This window comes from Aphelocoma coerulescens, chromosome 14, assembly GCF_041296385.1.
Source record: "Aphelocoma coerulescens isolate FSJ_1873_10779 chromosome 14, UR_Acoe_1.0, whole genome shotgun sequence".
Taxonomy (NCBI): Eukaryota; Metazoa; Chordata; class Aves; order Passeriformes; family Corvidae; genus Aphelocoma; species Aphelocoma coerulescens.
Window position 1 is genome coordinate 1869591 of NC_091028.1, and position 25733 is coordinate 1895323.

General features: G+C 56.8%; 1 protein-coding gene across 7 annotated transcripts in view; it reads right to left on the minus strand.

Moving 5' to 3' along the window:
- Positions 1–1477: 1477 nt before the first annotated feature.
- Positions 1478–25733, minus strand: part of CAPN15 (calpain 15) — a 56689-nt gene continuing 32433 nt past the window's right edge. For 6 of the 7 annotated variants that reach the window (XM_069029927.1, XM_069029924.1, XM_069029922.1 and 3 more), the window contains 11 exons: positions 14322–15816; positions 10787–10995; positions 10379–10562; positions 7477–7700; positions 6479–6604; positions 5712–5864; positions 5385–5546; positions 4523–4749; positions 4172–4332; positions 3723–3901; positions 1478–3391 (listed from right to left, as the gene is read on the minus strand). In XM_069029927.1, coding sequence (XP_068886028.1) covers positions 3214–3391; positions 3723–3901; positions 4172–4332; positions 4523–4749; positions 5385–5546; positions 5712–5864; positions 6479–6604; positions 7477–7700; positions 10379–10562; positions 10787–10995; positions 14322–15794 — 3276 coding nt within the window. In that variant the 5' untranslated portion in view covers positions 15795–15816 and the 3' untranslated portion in view covers positions 1478–3213. Of the gene's footprint in view, positions 3392–3715; positions 3902–4171; positions 4333–4522; positions 4750–5384; positions 5547–5711; positions 5865–6478; positions 6605–7476; positions 7701–10378; positions 10563–10786; positions 10996–14321; positions 15817–25733 lie in introns of all 7 variants that reach the window. The other variant, XM_069029926.1, reaches the window with a different exon arrangement.

The following is a 25733-nucleotide window of genomic DNA, read 5'->3' on the forward strand; positions in this document are numbered from 1 at the left end:
TCCGTCCTTCCCTTGACCCGCTGCTCCCTCTGCCCATTCCCATCTCCCCATTTAGACTTCAGGCTTAAGACTGACAGAGCCAAGGGCTGACAAATTTCCTGATGAAGCAACACCCTCCTCCAGAGCTGATGTGTCAAACACAATTCTATCTTTTGCCACACAATTATTTGTAATTATAAAGCAGTTAATGTTGCCTCAGCCCTCGGGAATTGGGCACAATTAGGGCTGGATTTCACCTCCACCCTTTCCACGGCTACACTGCAGCTCTCAGCCCGTTTCGTGATGCTGGGGGTGTTCTGAGGGCTCCCAAAGTGTCCAGACAGGATCATTGTCCTCCACTGCCATCCACGTGCCTGCTCCTGCGAGACGGTGTCCCCTCCACCCACCAGCCCACGCGAGTGTCCCCGGCTGCACCGGGCACTGCCGTGCCAAGCTCCTGGCACGGCAGGATTTGCTCCCAGTGCGTTGGCAGGCACGGGGCTCACCAGGACGTGGCTCCAGAGAGCCGTGGCCGCGGGAGGCGGGACACAATCACCCACTCGGGCTGGTCATCGCGACAAGATCCACCACCAGGTCACTGAGGTGTCCCAGCGTGTCCTTGGCACTGAGCAGCGCAGAACAGGGCGGGGGGGGACCCGTGGTGGCCCCACAACCCACCGGGATCGCCAGGAGGCGGCCGCGAGGGTTAAACCCGGCTGCTCTCCCTGAACAGACTGAGGCAGAGGAAGGAGCGTGGCAGTGCCCTCCCCGCCAAAATTAACTCTCCATCTGTTTCTCCCTGGCTGAGGCTGATGGCTTGTGACAGGGCCTCCTGAATGCAAAGATGTTTCGCCCGGAAAAATCTATTACAAGTTGCTGTAAGAAAGACCGAAATCCTCTCCTTCTGTCTCTCCCTACTGGTCTCAAGGTGCCCACCCCGGGCGAGAGCGGGCTGGCAGCCGGCCGCCTCCGCTCAGCCGGAAAGTTCTCCCCGCGCCAGGCGGCCTCGCCGCCGGACAAACGGCACGGCAGGGAGCAGGGCTGCTGCCCTGGGTGCTGCGGCAACCAGAGCTGCTCCGGCATCCCCAGCCCGGCCACGGTGCCGGGGATGCGGCGGGCAGGGCCGTGGCGCTGCCCGGCATGGAGCGGCTGGGGAAACTGAGGCAGGAGGAGCGGGAGCGCATCCAGGCGGATGGTGGGTGCCCTCTCCCGGCCACGGCACAGCCCTGCTCGGCCCTGCGAGAGAACACCGCGCGTTTTATGGGAATTTCTGGATTTTGCTTTTGTTTGGCTTTATTTCCGCTCCTTTCTGTGCCCCCGTGCCCCGAAGTGCAGCTAAACAACAACTTCGAATTCCCCTTTCTTTTGGTGCTCAGCTCTCTCCCCAGCACACCACCGACTGTCACTGCTCCACGGAAATGCCTTCAAGGCCCATTGCTTTGACCCCCAAACCTGCCCCCTCATCCCTTTTGTCTCTTCCACAGCAAAACCAGGCAGCTTCAGTAAAAAACAAAACTTTATTTGGTCCGTCAGAACCTGAGTTTGAAAACCACCCATGGATAATTCGTATCATACAGGGATTACTGATCTGATTTACAATTGATAAAATATCCTATGATTCTGAAGAGCTGGACAGTATTTACAGGGTTAAAAATATTCACAGCTCAGAAAGACAGAAAGAGAGAGGAGAAGAAAAAAATTGAAGGACAAATCATCCCAAGGAGGAAGGAGCTGGAAAGAGAGAAAACGGAACAACAAACAAAAATACGGACAGAGCTTGGCTCAGCAGCCCCGGCTGGGGGGGCTGGGAGGGTGCCAGGGCAGCCCACCCCCCGCCACCCCTCAATCCCTGGGGGACACAGAGGGACAGGCTGGGCAGAGCCCCCCGCACCTCCTGCCCAGCCCAGCCGCTGGTGCAGGGTTTGGGGTGCAGGATTTAGGGTGCAGGATCCCCCAGCACCCAATATTGCCCATCACCCCCCCCCTCAGCTGAAGGTCCACACAGCTCAGGAAGGAGAGGGCACACAGGGGGACCCCCAAAACACACACACACACACACACACACACAGTCGAGTCAGAGAGCCACGATGCCCTGAAAACGTGGGGTGCAGCTCCCCTCAGGATCAGCCCCCACCTCGGAGCACCCACGGGGCCAGCAGCACCCCGAGGTGCAGCCCTCGCCTTGTGCTCACTGCCTCCCGCAGCACTCGGGCTCTGGAGGAGGGGGCTCTCCCCTTCCCCCCAAAACACGCCCTCCCCAGCATACGGACTCGTGGTAACTCCAGGGAACTGCTCCCCGACCCCAGGTCAGTACCTGCTGCCCCCCCTTCCTCCATGGGGCACGGGGGGGCCCACAGGGCAGTGCCCGGGGGCCTGAGCCCAGCTCGGGCCATGGCTTCTCTGCAGGCACTGCTCCCCCCGGCCGCCTTTGCATAGTGACACTTGTGTGACAGGGTGAGCGGGCCCGGGGCCGCAGCCCCCGCGAGCAGCACCCAGAGGCCTCGCTCCCCACCTGGAGCAGAGGAGGAGGTGCTGAAACCTCTGAGTTTCACCCTAATTACAGCGAAAACCCCTCAGCAGCAGCTTTCTGCAACAACCCTGCGCCCTCTCCGCCCCCCAGCCCTGGCACCTGGGACGGGTGGGGTAGGTGGGGGGTCCCCGGCACGGGTGGCACCACGGCAGCGTGACCCTGGCACCCCCCAGCCTGACCTCAGCGCCACGCTGGTCCTGGCAGCAGACAAAGGGGGCAACAAGACAGTGGGAAGGGCCCGGGGACAGATGGAGGGTCACACAGACGGACAGACATCAGAGGTATATTCTTCTTTTTGCAGCGCCAGCACCCTGGCGCCGCGGGAAGGGGCAGAGTCCTGAGCGTGGTGCCTGGGAAGGGCCTTGACAGCAACCTCCAGCCCCTCCCTCTCCCACAGCCCCCGGGGCGGGCAGAGGGCACCGGGCCCAGCGCAGGTATGGGGCAGGTGGGATCCTGAGATGGCCCCGTGCCCCCCAACCGCTCCTTGTAAAGTGCGTGGGGGCAGCAGTGCCAGGGCGGGGGGCAGCGGGCAGGGCTGGTGCTGGCCCTGAGAACTCGCCCCGGCCCCGTGGTGTGGGGCAAAGTGCTGGGGGTGCCAGTCCGGCTCTGCCCCACGGCTCAGCGCTGGCGGCTCGGGGGGGCACCCCGGGCCAGAGGCTCGGTGACAGGAACGGGCAGCGGGACGGGGAGGGGGAGGCGCTTCGTCATAGGGGCCGGGGACCGTGCAGCCCGGCGACCTCGGGCGTGAGCAGCGGGTTGTGGGTGCCCTTCGTCAGCATCCAGTCATTGAGGAAGGCCTGGGTGGCTTTGCGGTGCGCCAGGCGGTGCGTGATGGAGAAGCCAGCATTACCCTCCAGCTGGGACAGGATCACCAACACCTGCCTGTGGAGGGAGCCACGGGCTCAGGGCAGCAGCCTCCACCCCGGCAATCCCTGACCTCTGCCCTGACAATCCCATCTCTGCCCCAGGAATCCCACCAGTGCCCCGGCAATCCCACCTCTGTCCTGGCAATCCCCCCTCTGTCCTGGCAATCCCACCTCTGTCCTGGCAATCCCCTCTGTCCTGACAATCTCACCTCTGTCCCGACAATCCCACCTCCGCCCTGGCAATCCCACCCTGTCCATGGCTCCCTGCCAGCCCCGGCTCTGCCTCGCTCCCAGCCTCCTGCCAGCCCCGTGGCAGCCCCTGGAACCCACCCCTGCCTACCCCAGACCTGTGCAGGGGTGGGACGCTGTCCTGCGTCTTGAGGCTGCCGCGTGTGGACACCACGTTGAAGCTGTCGGTGCAGTCGCACTGCACGTGCAGGTAGGACTTGGGGTGCCGGTTCTCCACCACCACGATGAGCCCCGCCCAGCCGTGGGTCAGGTAGTAGCAGGTCATCCCCTCACGGCCCTGGGGCAGACAGCAGGGAAAGGGATGAAGCTTCTGGGCACCCCCGTCCCCAAATCAAGAGCCCTGCATTGGCATCTTCCACTCTAGCCAAGGGCTGCCCATCTGCTGGGGTGCCCCACGCTTCCCCAGGGAGCAAAGGGGGTGGGCATCCAGAGGTGGCAGCCAGAGCTGCCCAACCCCTGCCTGACCAAGGACACCACAGGCCCAGGCTCCCTCTGGCAGCATCACCCCCCTCCCCACTGCAGCCCCTGCCCTGTGCCCCCCACCCACCTCGTGGCGCTCGCCCTTGTTCTCGGTCAGCAGGATGATGGCATCTGCCAGTGTTGTGGGCTGTGCCTCCACCTGCTCCACCATCACCAGGCGGGAGCTGTAGATGGCCAGGATGTAGCTGGAATAATCAGTGGCTGGTCGGCTGCTGGTGGGACTGGAAGCTGCAGAGACACCCGGAGGAAGGGGGATCAGGGAGACTGTCACCAAGCCCACAGTGACAGTCCCTGGGAGCACGGTGCTCCTGAGCTGATGCACGTGCAACATGCAACCTCCACCCTCAGGAAGGTCCCCATGATGAGGACCAAGGGCTTTGGCACCTCTCCCTCCCCCAGGGCCCCTCCATCCCCTCACCCTGGGCAGCAGGGCCGGCCAGGGCAGCGCTCCAGTGGTTGAAGGCACAGCACACGACAGCGTATTCGCCCGGCTCCAGCATCACGTCGCAGTTGACGAACTTCTTGACGGCTCGTTTGCTGTGGGCCATCAGCCGGCCCAGGCTCAGCTTGTTCCCACTGGTGAAGGTGGCCCGGAAAACCATGATGCACAGGTCCAGCAAGTGGCTGTCCACTGTGTCTGACCTCCTGGGTCAGGAAGGAAGGGTCACACGTCACCCAGGACAGAGGCAGCAGATCCAGGGAAGAGCTATCCCACTGCCCCAGATATCCAGCCCTGGGAGCAGCCCTGCATTCAGGGGTCAGTTTCCAGCTAAACATGAGCAGTTCCCAAGATTTGGAGAGACGGTGATGGGGGCCCATCTCTGAGCTCTGTGACCCTGGGGGATGCCATGTGGTGAGAGACCAATGTGTTTGGATTTCTTCTTGGCCCACAGAATCACAGAGCTGTGGAATCATTAATGTTGGGAAAGTCCTCTAAGATCATCGAGTCCAACCGTTCTCCCAGCACTGCCAAGTCACCACTAACCCATGTCCCCACATCCATAAAGCTTTCAAATCCTTCCACGGATGGGGGCTCCACCACTGCCCTGGGCAGCTGTGCCAGTGCCTGACCACCCTTCCAGTGAAAAAATTTTCCCAATATCCAACCTAAACCTCCCATGGTGCAACTTGAGGCCATTTCCCCTTGTCCTGCCTGAAAGCAGAGCCCACCCCCGGCTGCCCCCTCCTGTCAGGGAGTTGTGCAGAGCCACAAGGTCCCCCCCTGAGCCTCCTTTTCTCCAGGCTGAGCCCCCCCAGTTTCACTGCCCTGCCCAGCTCACCTGCTGCCCTCCTGGAAGAGGGCAAACTCCAGGGCTGCGCGCTCCAACACCGTCAGCGACGTCACCGTCACCGGCCCGTTGGCCTTGTTGGGGAACATGCCCTGCACACGCACCTCGTGCCAGTCCGAATGGAGCTTGCAGATATCCACAGAGTCAAAATACCTGTGGGGAAGCTGGGCTCAGTCCCGATGGGGCACGCTGGATGCTGCAGGACACCCACATTCCCTAGGGATGACCGGTCCCAGCTCCCCCATTGTGACCCTGTGTCCCGTTTTCTGTCCCTGCCCTGTTCCCCACCCCACAGCTCTGCCTCTGGCAGTGCCATACTTGATGAAGTCGCTGTACTCCATCCAGAAGACGCCCTCACTGCTGCCATGGGGCATCAGGTCGTGGCGCAGGGGGAGCGGCCAGTGCGGCCACTCGTCCGACCAGCTGCCGTTCCAGGAGAAGCGGCCCCAGGGGTTCCGGAGACGCAGTAACCTGGGGGAAAGGGAAAAGTGTCAGAGACCCAGGAGGGAGGGGAGACCCAGCCAGCCCCCCACAAAGGATACCCCATCACTCCTGCCTCCCAAAGCCCTCACAGCATCCCAGAACTAATGTGTGTCCCCAGATTTCCCTGTCCTGCAGCTCTGGACCTGCTGCTGCTCCCTCTGCCCTTCCCTGCCCAAAGGGGCTCAGCTGGGTGCTGTGGGGAGAGGCTCAGCAGGGCAGAGGCTGCTGAGAGTGACATGGCTGAAAATACAGCTTCCTACAGCAGCTCAGCTGTCAGGGTGGCACCCATTTCTATCCCTGCTCCATCCAAAGGTGAGCAGGATGCTCTGAGCACCTCACTGAAGTGAGAGCGCAACTCCATCCTCTGTGTCTTGTAAACCAGGTGAAACATTCTACCCCTGCAGCAGGCAAGGACAGCTTCTATGACAACAGCATTTATGTGACACTCTAGGATGGTGTCATCCTTGCTGGCCATGAGGATGGGACACCAGAGTCCCCAGGGTCCTGTCCACCATGCCCTCAGTTGTCCGTCCCCGGGGTTTCTGCTGGGACTGCTGGCAGGAGCAGCTGCTGTGCCATGGCAGGCTCCAGCCCGAGCTCACCTGAAGCCCTGCACATCCCGCACGTCCAGGATGGAGTAGGCGTGCCGGGGCCGGAGCCCCATGCTCTCGTAGGCCACGTCATCCACCTTCATGTTGCCTCCGCCACAGGACGCGCCCATGAGGAACCTGCACAGGGACAGCAAACCCTCGGGGTCCTGCCGGGCCTGGCATGGGGGGAAGCTCATCCCTGCCACTCAAGGCATGGGACAGCTTCCCCCCAGGAGGCTGCTGGATGCTCCCTCTCTGCAACAACACAGTTGGGATCAACACCACTCCCCAGGCAGTGGCCAGCCCCGCTGGCCAGAGCTCCCTCTCCTTGCCCACATGCACGCCGAGCCCAGGCTCCAAGGAGAGCTGCTCTGCACTGGGGAGCTTTGCCCAAACCTCCCCCAGTTTCTGCCAGGCCCTGGGGTTTTGCCCACTTCTGCTAGCTGGCAGAGAGCCACAGAGAAGGCAGGTGGTCTATCAGCTAGACAAGTTGGCAGGGGTGAGGACACTATTTGGGGCAGCAGGTCTGCACCAGTCAGGGGGACACCATGTGCTGGGAGCTATCCATCCATGTGGCCCCATACCCCAGCCTTCAGCTAACCCAACTGCCCTCCTGGCAGAGCGATGAGCAGGGGGGTCTCTGCTTTGGCTGTGCCCCCTCTAGACTGGCACTAGCAAAGATGTCACATACAGGTGGGGGACATGTGCAGGGTCAAGCATTCACACGACAAAAAAAGCTCAAAGCAAAGCGAGTGGGCTCAGTGCCACTTCCTAACTCCTGCAAGACGTGCAGGGGAAGTTCACCAGGCTCTTAATTTTGTATGAGAATTACTCACAGGAGAAATAATTTCTTAGAGCTTCGAGTGGGAGCTCCATCAAGGCTCCAGATGAGTGGCAAGGGTGGAGGACTCCACCCCAGCTAATGCAGTAACCCCTCTCCTGAGCCTCCAAAGACAAGAATGTTCCCCCTCACCCCCCTCTCCAGTGTCCCTGCTCCTGCCTCGTCTTACCCAGCCTCCTTAGAACTCAGCATTTTGGCCCAGATGAGGTCAGTGTCAATGGGCTCCTCACGAGGGTTAGTGGAGCTGACCTGCAGCATCAGGCTCTCGCAGGGGGCCCCCGTGAGCGTGGCCAGGCCTTCGATGGCACGCCCGGCCTGGAGGGCGAAGTACGAACCGTGCAGCTTGGCCAGCGCCTTCTCGATGAGGGCCACCCACAGCTGCTTCCTCTGGGCCTGCAGAGAGAGGGAGGGATGCGTCACCACCCTGGGCAGCAGGTGGGAGGGAAAGCCCCTCACACCCACCCCTGCCAGCCTTCCTGGGGCTGGAGAGGCAGGAGTAGCAAGGCCATGCCAGGGGTTTGTCACCTTGGCCATGGGTGACCCGTTCGCTCTCTGCTCAGTTTTGTTTGCACAGTTTAATTCCCCTTGGGAAAAAGTCCTGGAATGAAAACCTGGAAGAGGCCTGGATGCTGACAGAGCTGCGCCCAGGGGTGCTCAGCAGTCAGGCTGGCAGGGTGGGCACCCACCCTGAGCCCCTTCCTTCCACTTCAACCTGGACCAAGGCTTCCAGAGCTCCAGGAGAGTTTGGACAATGCTCTCAGGCACAGGGTGGGATTGCTGGGGTGTCCTGTGCAGGGCCAGGAGCTGGACTCATGATCCTTGTGGGTCCCTTCCCAGTGAGGACATTCTAGGATTCTCTGATGTGGAGCACATCTGGAACAGCTGCCTTTAACTCACACACCTCTGCAAACCCAAACCAACACCGCCCTGGCAGAGGAGGTTGCCCAGAGCGCACACAGCCATGGGACTGATTGGATTTCACCCAGGGAACACAGACACTGCTTCAAGGACAAGCTCCAAAAACTTGGACCAGCAAAGTCCTCTCCTCCAGCACAGGGAACAACTACAAGGCCTAATTACAAGATGCAAGTTTTTTCCCAGCAAATGGGGTTTGGTATCCGGTGCTTGGAGAGCAGCAGGGAAAATCACTGGTACATTGTGACTGTTGTGACTCACAGGTGGCAGCCAAGAGCTGGCAGAGGAAAGGAGGGCAGTGAAGATTTCCTTCTGATGGATAAAGAGAGCTTATAAGTGCTTTTTGCTGGTTTTTGGGTCCTTCACTCAACAAAATCCATGTTGTTTATTTCTGCCTGAGCCACAGCCAGGGAGCTCAGATAGGAGCCTGATTTTCTTTTATTTTTAAAACTCTGTTTTTCCTTTTTTATCCCCCACATCCAGCTCCCACAGCTGAACACTCCGCAGAAAAATCTCATCACGATTCAGATGCCCCTGGAAACAGAAGCAAGGCAAGTCCAGCCCATGCGAAAACCTTCAATCTTAAAAAAAACCCAAAAGCAGACTTGAAATTCATGAAAGATGGATGAAAAAGGTAAAAACCAAGACAGGTAAATCTTATGCTGAAATAAAGAAATGCGTCCGTATCCTCTGTCTACTGAGAGGCAGAATGTAGACACAAACTCCTTCTTCTTCCCTTCTCCAAAGCTGGAGTCCTGTCCTGACATGGCTGTGTGTCAAAATGCAGAGGACTGCATTTGCAGAACGAAATCCAAGCCAGCAGTCCCAGTGCCTGTCTCCTCCTGACAGTGGTACTTTGTTTTCTTTGGCAGATTTTGCTGCCTGAGTTTCAATAGAGACGTTCTCAGTCTCCTTCATGGACATGATCCCAGCAAGTGCCCCTGGGCCTGGCAGGCAGGGCAGGGCAGGGCACAGCGACGTCCTGGAGGGGCTGAGGGAGCTCCACTGATCCGAGCAGATGCCACCCCAGTGTGCTCAGAGCAACTGGGCACTGGCTCGGAACAGGCTGCTCCATGTGCCATCCCCTCCCTCTCCACAGTCCCTCCCTGGCAAAGCCAAGCTGCCTGACCTCCCCTCAGAGGAAGGAAACAGCTTTCCCTCAGTCCCTCACAGTGCAAAGCACAGGTTAAAATGTTTTCCTTTTATGTGTAGAGTAAGGGTGGCTTTCCCTGCAAGTGAAGTGGCTGTGGTGCAACTGTAAATGAAACTTCTTCACTGCAGCCTGGAAAATGCCAAAAGGGGCCTAAGTAGATGGGTATTACAGCCTCAAAGAGTTCAGCTGTCTTGAGGACACAGCAAAGAGCAGTGTCCTCAGCTGCAAACAGGGTGCAGCCAGTGCTGGATCTTGCATTTGTGTCGCAGCATCCACCAGCAGCTTCAGGCTTGGGGCAGAGCAGCTGGGAAGCACCTGGTGGGAAGGACCTGGGAGTGCTGCTGGGCAGCAGCCCAACATGAGCCAGATGTGCCCAGGTGGGCAAGAAGGTCAATGGCACCTGGCAGGACAAGAAGGACATTGAGGGGCTGGAGCGTGTCCAGAGAAGGGAACAGAGCTGGGGAAGGGGCTGGAGCACCAGGAGCAGCTGAGGGAGCTGGGAAAGGGGCTCAGCCTGGAGCAAAGGAGGCTCAGGGGGGACCTTGTGGCTCTGCACAACTCCCTGACAGGAGGGGGCAGCCGGGGGGGGTCGGGCTCTGCTCCCAGGGAACAGGGACAGGAGGAGAGGGAACGGCCTCAGGCTGTGCCAGGGGAGGTTTAGAGTGGATATTGAGGAAAATTCCTTCATGGGAAGGGTGGTCAGGCATTGGAATGGGCTGCCCAGGGCAGTGGTGGAGTTACCATCCCTGGAAGTGTTCAAAAAACGAGTCAATGTTTTGTGGCATGGGTTAGTGGGCATGAGGGCATTTGATCAGTGGTTGGACTTGATGATCTTTGGGGCCTTTTCCAGCCTTAATGACTCTATGACTCTAAATGCAGCACAAAGTAGGGGCCTCACATGAACCCCAGCAGTACCTCTTCCCACTGTCTCTCGTGGGAGAGCCTGGGGCGAGCCTCCCTGACCCCTGGAGCACTGCCCACCCTGTTCCCCCTTGGCACTGACCTGGGAGAAGAGCAGGTACCCGCACTCGTCGCAGGGCAGCATGTCATCCACCAGCACCGTGGTCCACGTGCCGTCCTTGCACAGCCGCACCTGGTAGGCACCCTCGGGGCACAGGGTCCTGGTGATCATCACCCTCTCCACCAGCTCTGGCCGCTCGGCCAGCACGGCCAGGGCACTCAGGAACCTGCCGGGCAGGCGGGGCGGCCTCAGCGGGGCACGGGGCACGGGCAGGCAGCGCGAGCTGCCCGGCCACGCAGCGCTGGGAGGGGGTGAGGCAGAGCATGGGCTACAGCCTGGGGGCACAAATGGGTTTGAGTAGGGCTGAGGGGGCCGAGCTGGAGCTGGAGGAAGAAGGGGGGGAAAGAGGGAAGGGGAGGGAAGGTGTCAGCCCGGCTCACTCGCCCTTACCAGCAGTTTCCCAGCAGTCCCTGCAGGATGTCCGAGGGCCGGGGTGTGCGGAACACTGACCACTTCACTGACCGGTCCTTGAAGATGCTGCAGTTGATCTCGTGGGGCCGCAGCCACTGCTTCACCCGCTGCTGCACGCTGTCACCTTCCGGGAACCCCACGGACTTGGGCCCAGGGGGAAAACTGTCGTCTACAAAATTGACTTTGTTCTGTGAGAGCAAAAGGTAAGGAGAGCATCACTTGGAGCTACTTGGGACTGGAGGGCCTGGAGAGCCTTCCAGTGTCTCCCTGAGAAAGAGCAGAGCCCCAGCCCTCCTGCTTGGCCCAGGCAGTCCCTTCCCAGCCCTGCAGGGGGGCAGGACTGGGCTGGTGTCTGCTGGCAGCAGCAGAGATGCTTTCTGTGCTTCGGGTCCAGCATTCAGCCTTGCCTCAGGCTCACCTCTCCAGCCCCAAGCTCCGGGCTGTGACTCCAATCTGCCTTTTCTGTTTCACAGGAGCCTCCCCGGGCAGGGACCGTCTCACACTTTGTGCTGGTGCTAAAAGCTGGGCTGTGGGGGGCCTTGGCTGCTTCCAAAAGCAGCAAAGCCTGCAAACAGCAAGGCTGCGAGGAGCCACCTGGCACACAAACACTCCTCAACCCGAGCCTTGTCCCTGCCCCAGAGGGGACACGCTGGGTTTGGCAGCCCTGTGCCACCCCCCAGGCACATCCATGGGGAATGGGAGGGGCAGCTTTTGCAATTGCATACAGCCACACCACAAGCAGGCAAGCAATTCCAGAGTGAGGGTATCCCACATCCCAGCCCTCCTGCAATAGCTGCTGCGTAATAAATAAATAAATAGGATGGGTGGAAGGGCAGGTAATCCCATAGGCAATAACCACATGGATGGAAGCACAGAACTTCACCAAGTGGAGAAGTGGTGGCTTTTTCAGTCTAACACGGGGTGAAATGAGAACAGGTGTTTCTTTGTTATTGTTAATTAAATGAAATTAAATTCTTTTAGCAAAAGCTGGCTCTGATTTAAATTAGCTTTGTGCACACCGAACTAGTAGTTGACCTCCTCTTTTGTGGCAATCCTATGTGAATGCTTCCTTTGTGGTGCCTCAATTAGCACCTCCAGCTCCTCTTTTGCAGGAGGGTGTTTTGCAGCTAATAGCTGTCCTGCTCTCTCAGGGGAGCGTCTGCCCCGTGCAGCTGAGGAGCAGCCGCCGTTCCAGCAGCTCAGTCGCATCCTGGCTGGGGACTGGGATGTGACCCATCCTGGGCTCTGCAGGAACCTGCTGTGCAGGGCCATGAGGACATGAGGGATGGGATTCTCCCCCTCTGCTCTGCCCTTGTGAAACCCCACTTTTGTCCAGCTCTGGATGACTCAGCACAAGAAAGATGTGGATCTGTTAGAAGATGTCCAGAGGAGGCCATGGAGATCCAGCTCCCACGGCTGGAGCCCCTCTACTCTGGAGCCAGGCTGGGAGAGCTGGGGGTGCTCACCTGGAGACGAGAAGGCTCCAGGGAAAGCTCAGAGCCCCTTCCAGTGCCTAAAGGGGGCTTATAAATAAGAGGCAAAGCAATTTTTCACATGGACAAATAGTGATGGGACAAGGGGAAAGTTTTAAACTAAAAGGGGAGAAATTTGGATTGGATACTGGGGAAAAATTCTTCCCTGTGAGGGTGGGGAGGCCCCGGCACAGGCTGCCCAGGGAAGCTGTGGCTGCCCCATCCGTGGAAGTGTTCCAGGCCAGGCTGGCTGGGGTTTGGAGTAACCTGGTCTGGTGGAAGGTGAGGTGGGTTGGCAGGGTTGGAACGAGATGAGCTTTAAGGTCCCCTCCTACCCAAACCATTCTGATTCCATTATTCCAGTGGAAGAGGTCAGCTCTGCACTGCTCCCAGACAGAAGAGAAAGGGTAAAGCTAAAATAGGGACCACACACTGAGTTGGAAAAGGCATCTCTGGAACAGCAGAGAAAGGAAAACCCACAGCAGGAGTTCGAGCAGAAATGCTGGCAGGGAGCAGCAAGAGGGGCTGCTCCACATGACGTGGGGCAGGGGGACAACAGACGGAGGAGAACTTGGCCAGCCTGACTCCTCCAGGGGAAGGCTGAACAGCCTGGGAAACACTCGGACAGCAGGGAGCTGGGAGGCTGCCTCACACGGCAGCCTGAACAGGAGCACTGGGAGGGACACCGGGAGCAGAGCGAGCACAAGGGCAGGAGCAGCACTGTCCCTGCACTGCTGCCAGGCCTAACCTCACACCTAAACAGTGTCGGAGCACAGCCGAGGTTCGGCTGTAGGGGGATTTTTGGGGAGATGGCCCATGCTGATCTAACAGCCCTTTATGGGTGGGTTAAGGAGCACAACAGGCTCAGCCAAGGCTCTGACCGAGCACTGTGGCACGGGGCAGGGCAGGCTCCCCTTCCTGGCAGTGCCACGCTGCTAATTCAGCCTGGCCATCGTCATGATTCATCCTTCAGGCCTGATTCCTGATGTAACAGATGTTCCCTGCCTACAAAAGAGGCTATTCACTTGCCTAAAAGATGGGGATAAGCAGAATCTGGGTCTCTGCTATAAAGACACCCACGCCTGTTAGGAAGGACACGCAGTAATTTAAAAAAACCACAACCCCAAAACAGGATCATTCTCAGAGCTTCCCCTCCGAGCCAAACATCTCTGCTCCCTGGACTGCACTGGAGGCACAGAAATGGACACGCTCCTCAGACCGGGCAGGAAAAGCCTTGTCTGTACGTCAAAATGGGACTGCAACTCCCTTTCCATCTGGTCCAGAAGAGCTGGAGGCTTCCCCCAGAAGGAGGCCAGAGAAAGCAGCATTCACAGGAGCTTTTAATGCCATACAGGGAATAAAAATGAGGCCATCAGAGTGGTGTTTGAGGCTGAAACCCAACTGACTGAACCAGATACTTCACAGTGGGAAGGTGGGTGCTGGCATGCACTCCTGAGACCTTCAACTAGAGCCAGGCTACAGCTACAGCTCAGCTGGCCTGCCCAGAACAGGGGGGGCCATTTGTGCTGCACCTCTGCATTTCACAACACCCAAACCAAGAACGCCAAGGCCCAGCTCATGGTTCTGAAACACCCGCAGTTGCTGGCAGTGGCAGCAGTTTCTCTGCCTGCACTCTCATCCTGAGCCTCTGCTTGTTGCCTCCACAGACAGCAGTGCCACCAGCAAACCTGGACACACTCCCTGCCTTTCCCACCACTAGACACTGGAGGGAGATGGACCGACCACCTACAGATGTTCCCTTCATCCCAGGTGTTCTCTCTCCTTGATTTAAAACACCACTGGGTTTCAGAGTTAACAGCTTTAGCACTAGGTTTTAGACTTCATCACCCTTGCACCGGCAGTGGGCTGTATGGGCTGTCTTCACCCTGGAGATTATTCTGCACCAAAACACGACATTTCAGTGTTAACAACCAGCATCCAGCTGCTGCAAGGGAAGATCCTTGGAACGCAAGGCATGGGAGGTGCTGCCCCAGAGCTATGGGGGACGCAGAAAGGGAAGCCAGGAACAAGCAAGCACTCACCTCCCGGCAGAAGGTCACGATGTTTTCCCACAGGGCTTTGGCCTCGCCCTCATCCGTTTGCCTCCTCTTCTCCACGTGCATGCTCTCCCTCCTCTTGAGGGGCTTGAGGCCCTTGCGCTGGGCCACGTACTGCTGGGGCGTGTGGCAGGCGCCGCAGTGCTTGGCCTTCACCTCGTTCAGCAGGGTGCAGGCGGGACAGGCCCACTGGCCCGGCCTCTCCTGCCCGCTGGGCAGCGGGGCCGGGAAGAGCCGGGCCACCTTGCGCGCGGACGGGGCCTTGGTGCCGCAGGAGCAGCCGGCCCTGTCGCAGGCGCCGCAGTCGGGGCAGCGCGGGGCCGGCTCGCCCGGCGCCCCGTGCTCCTGGAAGCCGTGCAGCTTGGAGGAGCCGCACACCTTGCACTTCTGGGCCTGCGTGGGGTTCTTGAGGGTGCACTTGGAACAGGACCAGGTGGTGAAGTCAGGGCTGGAGGGGCTGCACGGGGTGAACCGCACTGAGTCCCCCACCAGGTTGATGGTGTCGCTGCCTTTTTGGGTGCTGCAAACCTCACACTTGCCGGCCCCGGCAGAGTTGAGCAGGGAGCAGGAGCTGCACTTCCAGTGGGACGGACTGACCTCCATCTCCTCCTCCAGCACGCTCAGCCGTTTGTTGGACAGCAGGTCGGGGAAGCGCGCGGCAGGGGCGGCCCTGGCCTGGCCCTGGGGAGAGCCCTTCTGCCCCGCAGCGCCCGCAGCCGCAGGCTGGGAGCCTTCGGGGCCCGGCATCTGCAGCTGTGGGGGCACCTCCCGTCGGCTTCGGGGCACAGGGTTGTTCTGGAGCCCTGGGGAGAAGGGGCTGAAGGCTGGTATCTTCTGGGCCTCTTGTTCCATAGCCACCGGGCCCTGGGTGGCCACGGCATCACCATCAGAGATCTCTGCAGAGACTAAAGGCTGAGGGGTGGAGGGGGCCATGTGGAATCCGGCCGGGGTGATGACTTCAGGGACGACCAGCGCCTCTGGTGGGATCTTGGGCAGGGAGAGCTTGCGTGGGCCACCACAGGCGGAGCAGGAGTTGGCCACGGGCGTGTTGTGCAGGGTGCAGCGCTGGCAAGCCCAGCCGCTCTCCAGCTCCGCTTCATCGGGGCTCTTCCCCTCCGAGTCCTCGCTGCTGCTTTCCGCTTTGGCAGCCTCCTCCTTGGATGTGCCCTTGGGCTCCACCAGTACGGCAGGTTTGGGCAAGATGCCATTGATGACGGGCAAAGGGGAGCCACTGGGTCCCGGCTCCGGGGTGAAGCCACACACCTCACAGGTTTCCTTGCCCAGAAAGTTCCTGAAGGTGCAGCGGGCACAGGCCCACTTCTGTTCCTCCACGCTGAGCCGCAGGATGTGGTTGAGGTCGGGCTTCTGGCGGGGGGCCTCGCAGATGGAGCACTGGCGCTGGCCCACGGGGTTCAGGAAGGTGCAGCGGGTGCAGGACCACTCGCGGACGGCAGCCATGGAGCCGGGAGAGTGGGAGTGGCTGCAAGAGAGAAGACACAGCGTGAGGCCAAGGCCACCCGGTACGCAGGGGTACCACGTGTTTCCTGGGCTGGCATGGTCAGGACCTTGCTTCCAGGAAGGGCACAGCCATCGATCCAGTCACTGGTCTCCAGGCACTTGCTCCTCTGGCACTGATAAATTGTCCAAGTGCATGGCAATGCATTGGCTCCCATCTAAAATGCTCCAGGAAGGGCAAAAGAAGCAGCCCCAGCACCCACTGACCCCATTCTCACAGTGGGGTTATGCCCTGGTGAGCAAACACACCACCTCTGTGCCCAACCCTGGCAACTCTGTGTGTCTGCAGCTTATTTGGAGCTCTCTGGGGGAGCTGACACCCTGCTCTGCCTTCTTGCTGTTCCCACATCAGTTCTTTCCTCCTTTACTCCACCCTACCATCTCTGTCTCACTTCCTGTTCCTGTCTCCCTCCTCTCCTTTCAGCTCCACACCACTTATCCACACTGGGATAACTGTGTTATCCCACGCCAGACACCACCAAGCCAAGGGAGGCAGGTTTTGGTGTGCAGAGGTGTTTCTGTCTGGCTGTAGATTTTGGGGCCAGAAGCCTGGCCCAGCCAGCCTGGGAGCAGTAGCTCCGTGGTGCACCAGTGCCAGGACAGCTCACCAGCAGCTTCCCAGCTCAGCAAAGGGGGTACCATGTCCCAGCTCCAGCTGCTTCCCCGATTATCTATGAAGCAGACAGACCATTATGCCCTTCTGGCTGCACCAGCCCTTGGTTTCAACCTCCAATGCTGATTGGGAATGCCTGAAACCCTGATGGGAGAATGGGTCCAACACGCACCAGAATCACCTCGTCCCAGGGCAGGAGGTCACAATTACGTTTTCTAGGCAGGTTCAATTTCCAGAAAGTGCAGCAGCAGCAGCAGCTCCACGGCCCATGGTTGCAGGGAGCAGCCTTCCCCCAGTGTAGTCCTCCTGGTGCTTTCAGGATGCCATGTGTGCACTCACACCAAGAACAAATCCCAGCCCTGCATGGTGCCCTTTGTCCCCTGGTCAGGGTCATTTCCTGCAGCTTGGAACAAAGGTGGGGCTAAAGCAGAGTTTTCTGCTTCCTCCTCCTTCACACAAGGACAAACCAGCTCTCCCTCAGGTAAACACGCACCAGGAGCGTGGAGTCCTCTCTGCACGCACTCCTGCTCCCAGATAAGATGGCCAAGTCAAACCCAATCTTGAACCCAAGCTCCAGGTCAGCTGTGCCTCTCACCAGCAGAGCAGGCCCCTTCCAAGCCCTTCCACCCTGCTCTGCTTGCCTGAGACCACAGACAGGGTTAACTGTGCAGAAGAAGCCTCCAAGTCCATGCCATGCCCTCAGCTCTTCCCAAGAACAGCAAAGTCAGACCTCCAGAGACCACGAGCAGCCTAAGTCATGGGAGCTGCACCTCAGTGGGCTCACCACTGGCTGCCTCTCCAGTGTCCCTTCAACAACCAAGTTCAGCCACCACACCAGCTGGAACAAAGGGAAGGAGGGTGTTTAATCCCATAAAGGGCAGGCACAGACAGCTCCGAGATGCCGGTGCAGCCTGTGGAAGGAACCGGATCCTGGCTGGTCTCCAGAATCCCAAGCAGCAGCACCTGCACACGCAGCTTCCCAAGGCTCTGAGCAGACTGCAATGCAGCAGCGGGGTCTGGAGGGGCAGAGGATGCAGCCAGAACCCCCCTGGGGAGAAGTGACCCTCCCTTTGGCTGGTACATGAGAAACTCTCCTGGGAACACTCCAGTAGCAGCAGCAATCCTACCACATTTCCACAGCATGCTCCACAGCCACTGGAAGAGCAGCTCCACCTTACAGAGATCAGATGTAAACTTCAACTCCCTTTTTAAATCAAACATTTCTCTAAATAAAGCCTGAAATCAAGAAATCCATTTTATTGCAAGAGAGAGCTTGAAAATTCATTCTGGTTCATATACAGTGCCTGCATCGTTTGAACTCTGCAAGGTGTTTATTTACTGGAGTTATTCCCAGCTAAGAGAAATATAAACATTGATTTTTCTGCCTCAAGTCCTACAGCTGGGAGCCACTGTGCATCCCTCTCCCCTGCGGCAGCACCATGTCCACAACATCTGAAAGGGAGATCACTCCTCGAGCAGAGGAGGAGAAGGAGCTGCTGCCCGGCTCTGGCAGCAAATGGGGCCATGAAGGGCACCGCAATCCTGTCACATCCATTTGTCTTACTGGGTGAGGTTCATCAAACCACGGGCATCAGCAAAAGGCAGGGGAAGGCTGTCAGCAGCCTGTGCCATCCACCTCCATCCTCCTGCAGTATTCCATGCTGTTACTCAGTGTACACCGTGCAGAAGAGCACTGGCTCCAAAAAATCCACCCTGAAGCGCGGATGCCGCAGTGGATGGGGACATCCAGCCACCAACCTTCCTGCTGCACATCCCTCACAGCCCCATAGTCCTACCCAGAGGGCAAAGGCTTCTAGCAATGCCACCACAGGACTGTGGAAGGAATCACCCTGTCCCTTCCCATAGAGAAGAGAAATGCAGGATAACCTAACAGACAGAAGTACCACACGAGGCGACATCGGGATGTGCCACATCACCAGACCTGCTCGATGTGGCATCAGCAACAAGCTGCAGGCTCAGGGAAGGCAGCACCATTTCACTTGGCTGGGTGGGAGATCCAGGCTCCAGGCAGCTGGAAGGGAGGTAGAAGCCAGGACACTGCAGTGTGCTGGAACAGCCCTGGGAAGCTGTGACATTCTCTGGTCACATTGGCCCCCTCCTGCTCCATCTTCTCACCCCATGCCACAGGAGTTGGCCCCTAACACTGTCCAAGTGCTGCTAGAATTTCCACCTACTTGACCTTCTCGGGAAAACCAAAAAGCCTTCCAGAAGGGCCATCAGCTCTTCCCTCAAAGGTCCTGCAGTGGCTGGGCCACCAGTGTGACAAGCTTTGGCAGGAGACTTCTCTGCCTACTGTTGCACACCGTTTTCCCTGGAAGGGAGTGGGAGATGCTCAGAAACAGGAGAGGACATGGGACACGAACCTTCAGCTGTGCCCCACAGTGCTGGGTTCCCAGCCACCAATCCCCCAGCCCTGGTGACTGGCAGGACACCAGCCTGCCTTCCCCACACCCCTCCCTAGGACTGATGGACAATTCCAGTCCCTGCCTGGAATGGAATTAAATTTAGATCCAAAGATCCCACAGGGCACCAGGCTGGAACCTGCCTTTACATGGTCTGAGCCACACCAGAACATGGTGGGTTGTGGCAGCACCCTCTGTCCCACAGCAACAACGTCCTCCCAAAACAGAACCAGCTGAAGGAGAAATCCATCCTCAGCCTGTCCAAGCTCCACACTTCTCCTTAAACAGCCTGGCTGGCTCCTTTCCCAGCAGGCAACAAAGCTGCGTGAGGAAATAGGGTTATCTCCAGCACCTATTCACCAGGCCCATCTGCTGTGTGTTAACACAGTCACTCTCCAGCCCCAGCAAACACAACTGAGATAAACATCTCCTGCCACCTTCCCTCGGGAGAGGAGCTCCTCTGAAACCAGGGACCTGGCAGCCACCCACCCACGGAAGGGCTTTCCTGGGGGACACTTCACAGGGAGCACGGTGATGCAGGTGCTCCGCTCCTCAGCCTGGCAGCAGGAAGCTGCTGGAGGCTCTTTTGGGGGTTGCACACAACAAGGGCAGCTCGGGGTGCAAGGAAAGGGTAACAGGGTACAACCCCACACCTCCAGCAGCACGGAATGGGCTGCATCTGCTTCCCACCACAGCAGCTCTCCCCAACCAAGGAGGAGACACCAGCTGGCAGGAGGCACCACCACGCTGGCAGGAGTGCCCCTACCTTGGCAATCGCAGCAGCGTAATTATCATGCTTAAAAAATAATATAGAAGGTACTCAAACAATCAGGCAGCTTTCAGCACATTGATCAGGTCCCAGGGAACCTCACTGCTCCAGGGATTAAGAAGGTTCCAGCTGGTCACCTTCCAAAACCACTTCAGGACAGTGATATCCCCGGGCTCTGCTGAGCGATGAGTTTGCTGAGCCCTGCGTGTCCAGCTGCTGCAGAGCCCTGGCTCCTACACAGCCATCGAACTGGCCAGGGGTGGCCACCACCTTTGGGCACCATCTGGGACTCAACACTTCTCTGAAGCAGGGCAAAACAGGAAGGAACAAGGCAGGGTAGGAAATCGGGAAGTGCCTGTAACCAGCAGTTTGTGTCTTTCCCACTGGCAGGGAGCTGGTGGTGTGCCAGGGCTGTGTGATGTGCAGCTGAGCTCCAGGGCAGGAGATGGCACCCAGCCCTGGGCAGAAGCACCCTGGACTGCCAGAGAATGGCTTGAGGTGACCTGGGCACCCGAGTGAGAGATCCCAGGGCTCTGCTGCAGAGCCCACACTGGCAACAGGATTAGAGGAGCTTGTGTCAATCACACACAGCAACACAATCAGGCTGTTTCTCCAAATAAAACTCCTCCAGAGCAGCTAAAACCTTAAAACTCACGGCTTCGTTTCTCTCCCGCAGTAAATAAACAAATAAATAAAAATCAATTGTTCTAGTCAGCAACACAAACCCCGAGCTCTCTGACACACAATGCATCCCAGCAAAATTCTCACTGACAAATACAAGAAAAAGCACTAGAATTTTGTGGAAGAAAAGAAAAATTACCAAAAAACTCTAAACAAACCCTGCCTCAATGTCTGTGAGCTGTGAATCCCTTCCCCTCAACCCCATGCTTTCTATTTAATATTTCCCATTTAATTTTCTTTCAGTAGCACTGCGGATCCTGACCTAAGAGAGGACTGCTGAGCCTTCTCCTACACAGACCTACCACATCTCCAGAGCCAGCAGGAGCAGAAGGCACCTGTGCCCACCAGGAAGGGCTGCAGGAGGTCAGGAACCACTCGGAATCCCTCTGGCAGTGCACTGTTAGGAGCACACGTGGGTTGGGAGCATGAAGCCCGGGTGAGGAGATGCTGTTGGCTGAGCTGACTCACTCTTGCAGAGCCAGGCAAGGGCTGGGAGGCTGGACCTGGAAGGTTGCAGCAGATATACTGGCAGAGCAACACAGAAACACTGGGAGCTGGGACTTTCCACTTGGTACAAGTTTCTGTAGGAGCATCAGTGGAGACAAACAGTCTCTGATTCACCCTTCTGAACCCCCGAGGCTATGAAATAAAGTGTCACCAGCTCTGTGCTAGCATCATACAAACAGGGCAGGTTGCATAAGTACTCCCAAATCCTGCCTCCAACGTGAAACAAGAAAATAAAACAGGTTTTAATACCAGTGACCTTCACCCCATCCTTCCAGGACCCTTCCAACTCAGGATATTCTGTCCTGGAGAGACACAGACAAAAATAAAGCACCAGAAGGGACCTGTCTCTTTGCCCTTTTCTCCCAGATCTGCTGAGCAAGAGCAGAGACAGCAAAGAGACCCTCCCCTAACTCAGCCACACTCTCCTGGAACACCACATCAAAGTGACCAAGTCAGGCAGTGCCAGGTGGTGCCACTGCAATGGCACCAACATTCCCAAAAACCAGGGGCTGCACCTCTCCACGGGTGTGCAAAAGCAGCACTCCACTTCCACAAGAGCGAGCATGGAGGATCCCAGGATAACTCCAGTCAGAAGAGACCTCACAGGGGGTCTCCCGACCAAACTTCTGCTTCAAGCTGAATCTCTTCAAGAGATTACAGCAGCTTTAGACAGTCTGGTCTTGAAGACCTCCAAGCATGGAGACTCCACAACCTCTCTGGGCAGCGACCTCACCTGACTGACTGTCCTTGGGCTGAAATGCTTCTCCTTATATCCAGTCTTAGTCTCCTGTTTCATCCTGTGTTGTTTCCTGCCCTCCCACCATGTGCTGCTGTGAAGAGCCTGGCTCTGACCTCTGCATGATGTGTCTGTAGGTATTGGTAGAGCTCCTTCAATGCTTTCTCTCCAGCTGGAACTAATCATGGAATAGTTTGAGTTGGAAAGGACCTTAAATCTCATCCAGTTCCACCCCCTGCCATGGGCAGGGACACCTTCCACTAGCCCAGGCTGCTCTAAGCCCTGCCCAGCCTGGCCTTGGACACTGCCAGGGATCCAGGGGCAGCCCCAGCTGCTCTGGGCACCCTGTGCCAGGGCCTGCCCACCCTCCCAGGGAACAATTCCTTCCCAATATCCCATCTATCCCTGCCCTCTGGCAGTGGGAAGCCATTCCCTGTGTCCTGTCCCTCCATCCCTTGTCTCAAGTCCCTTTCCAGCTCTCCTGGAGCCCCTTTAGGCCCTGCAAGGGGCTCTAAGGTGTCCCTGGAGCCTTCTCTTGTCCAGGTGAGCACCCCCAGCTCTCCCAGCCTGGCTCCAGAGCAGAGGGGCTCCAGCCCTAGGTGATCAACTCAGTGGGCTCCTCTGGACTCACCCCAGCAAGGCAACATCTTTCTTGTGTTGAATTCTTGACTGAGCCCAGCTCCCACACCCTCTCCTTGCAGGACTCACACTCCAGCCCCCTGACCATCTCAGAGCCCCAACATCAAAAACAGCTACAAAAAGGTCACCACTTTCTTCATGCAACCTCTGACACCAGGTATCTCCTTCAGCCAGGACCAGAGCTGGGGCCCTGCTCTGAGCTCCCTTTGTTCCTTCAGTTGGTGGAAGGGAACCACAACAACTACAACTACACAAATCCCTCCTTTTGTTGAAGCCCTTGAGGAAATAAAGACTTCTTGATTCTGAAATATTAATTTTTGAGCGCTCTGGAGCTTTATCATGTATTTATATCTGCTCTCACTCTTTAGTGTCAATCCAGGACAATCTGTCAAGGAGTTCCCAGAAACACAGCTTAGGTTGGGGATGGAAAATCGGCCAAGGGACCAGCCTGCTCCCCTTCCATGACAAATTCTCCTGTGGCCAGGACATCCCTTCTTTCTGGAGGTTCCCTCCTCCCAGCCCAGTATCAGCGCTCCTGACCATTCACTGGGGCAGGACAACCACATTTATGCAGAAAATTACCATTTTCTAGAAGTAATAACCTGCAATGAATTGAAACAGGACAACTCTATTTGTCCTGTTTAATAATAAAGCAATGGGGGCAGGTGAAAATCCCTCATCAAAGCAGAAGGGAGGGAAACAAAAAGGTCTAATTTTGCAGCAGGAAACCATGTGAGGTTTCAAGCACTTGAATGGGGCCATTAAAGACCCAGCAACACCACACAACCCTCCCTAGAAGGTGCCAAGAGGCTCAGACAGACACGAGGAGTTTCCCAAGCTGATGACGCACTCCAGTTCCTGGGAATTTCTTGGTCCCATTGCAGCAAACCTCCAGAGGGTTCTTGCATAGTTTCTATTTAGTTTCTTCTTTTCCCACACTGGACACAGCTCCAGCAGCTCAGATGTAGAGAAGAGGCTGGGAGTTTTAATGAGAAGTTCCCAGGGGAAAGCTGAACTCTGCTAATGAGAAGTCTGAGAGAAAAAACAGTGGCCCAGCTGCACAGAGTGCACTCAGCACAGGAGTTTTCTGGCAGCCAGCAAAGCCACAGAACACGCTCTCAAACTGCAGCTGTCCCTGCAATTTACTCTCTTGTCACCTCCCCAAAACCAGGGATTTCCTGTCAGATGTGAAGGGTGAGAGGGGATATCTTGCTGTGGGACAGGCACGAAAAGACTTCATAGAATCACAGAATGTCCTGAGCTGGAAGGGATCCACAAGGATCATCCAGTTCAACTCCTGAGCCTGCACAGGACACTCCAAAACCCCACCCTGTGCATCCCTGAGAGCATTGGGCAATTCCAAGGCAATGCTCTGTAAATACAAGTGCTTGCAAGGGGTGCAAGTGGGACAGAGAACACACTCCTCTATGCTCCCACCAGCCATGAAGAGACACCAAGGAATGTGTTCAGAGTGTGGTGGGAAAGAGGAGGAGGGCAGAAGCTCAGCTGGGACAGGAGCACCCTGAAAGCTCCCGTGACACACACCAAAGTCTGGCTCTGATGGAGAAGGGAAGTTGTGGAGACTGTCATCGCTTGCAGTCCTCTTCCTGGCTGAAATGCCTGGGTTTTGTTCAGGAAAAGGGAGGGAAAGGGCAGAGTCTTTGAGGGGATCTGCCCATCTGAAGTTCCTGGAGTTGCTGCAGGAATGCCAAGTGACACACACACCTGGAAGGAGCGTGCCTCATGCTGGCTGCCCTCTGAGCCTGGGGACACACGGGGAGCCCTACCCTAAACCAATGGAAAGGAGACAAAAGACTTTCATCATTCTTCATCAAAGCAGAATCAGAATCTGGAAGGCTTGTCTTGTGAGAAAAACAGGCTGTGCATGATTAGCCTTTAATACACCTTAATTGCTGCAGTGTTGTAAGAAATGAGCTCTCAGAAGAAAACCAGTTTGGCTGGCAGAGCACAGGCACGCTGGGACAAGACCATTCCCAAAGGCTCCTTGGCTAATGACCAGGTTTCCAATATGTCTGCCAGGGCAACAATAACAATCCCTGGGGATACAAAAGGAGGAGACAGACTGAGTATTTCAAGGAGGTCAGCAAAGTCCAGGTTCTAGCTTTGCTCAGAAGTTTTGCAAGCTCTGGATTCAGGAGCTTTTGATGAGGCCTCTCACCCTAAGGCAGCACCTCCTGCACCTGTCCAAGGTTATCGAGATGCAGGGCCCAGATGAGATAGCCAACAGCAATGTGACTCCTTCAAAACCCAGGATGGAGGCACTCTGTAGCTCAGGATCATCATGGGACAGGCTTTGGAGCAGCAAGGCTGGCAGGACAACAGCCCAGGAAGGTCCCTCTGGAGCCCCAGCCCTGGAGACAGCCACCAGCACAGCCTCAGCTCCTCCCAAGCTGCACTATTTCTCATTAAGATCAATTCCAGCCTGTTGTTATAATTAATAACCTCATCTTGCCTCCCTGCATACAAGTAGGGGAAATTTCTGCAGTTGCAATCACACTTTACTTCAAAGAATCCAATTTAGCACAGCGCTACTGCTGCCATCATTCCTCTTACTCAATGACTTTATTTACCTTTTCTGTACCTAATTTCCCCAGTCCTTTGTGTGCCTGGGGAAAATTAAAAGCAAAAAATACCGAGCTCCATTTGCACCCAAATATTACAGCAGGGGGAGGAAATTTGTGTCCTTGACTCAGGCCAGCACTGTACCATGGCCATTAACACATTGATTTGGCTCGAGCAGGTGATGAACTGAACAGCCTTGCTTTGACTACACAACACTGACTTTGACCAAAATCTACATATATTGGATATTTGAAGCCTCTCAAGAGCAAATACAGAAAGGAGGTACAGCAGTTTTACAGGGGTTTGTCACAGTGGCGTGAAATTGGTGTAACTTGGGTGTAGAAAGCACAAAGGACCTCTGGTTCTGCCAAAACATCAGTGAGTGCTTCAGCGTGCCTGCAGCTCCCAAAAAAAGCTGCTTTTTCAGAGGAAAAAAGCCCACAGTCCTCCAGCAAATGCAACACAAGAATTCAAGAATTTTATGGGTTTTTGTCAATAAAAGGCCTGAATTCTAAAAGACTGATGGCCCCAAGTTCTGTTGGATGCTTGTAGCTTCAGCTTCTTGCACACTTGGGGCAAGAAAACACTTTGAGAAATGTAGTTTTGCACTTTAGAAAGCCTGGTAAAAATTGGATCAGCTACCCTGTATGGTTTTTATAATTACACTCTGTCTGTGGTCTGAGCAGGAAGTTTCCCACTTGTCCAGCAAAATTCATAAGCACCTGAAACAGAGGAAGCACTGAACATGTGAGCAGGTCACATCACACAGGGATGGGAACACAGATCTCCAAGCCTCCCCTGACATCAGGACAGCGTAAGATGTACAGAAATCAGGGAATATCAAGAACAGCAGGGAGAGGATTTATGAGCAATGCACCAGCTCGAGGACTAGCAAGACGCTGGGGAGGAACAGCTGGGAAGATGATGCTCT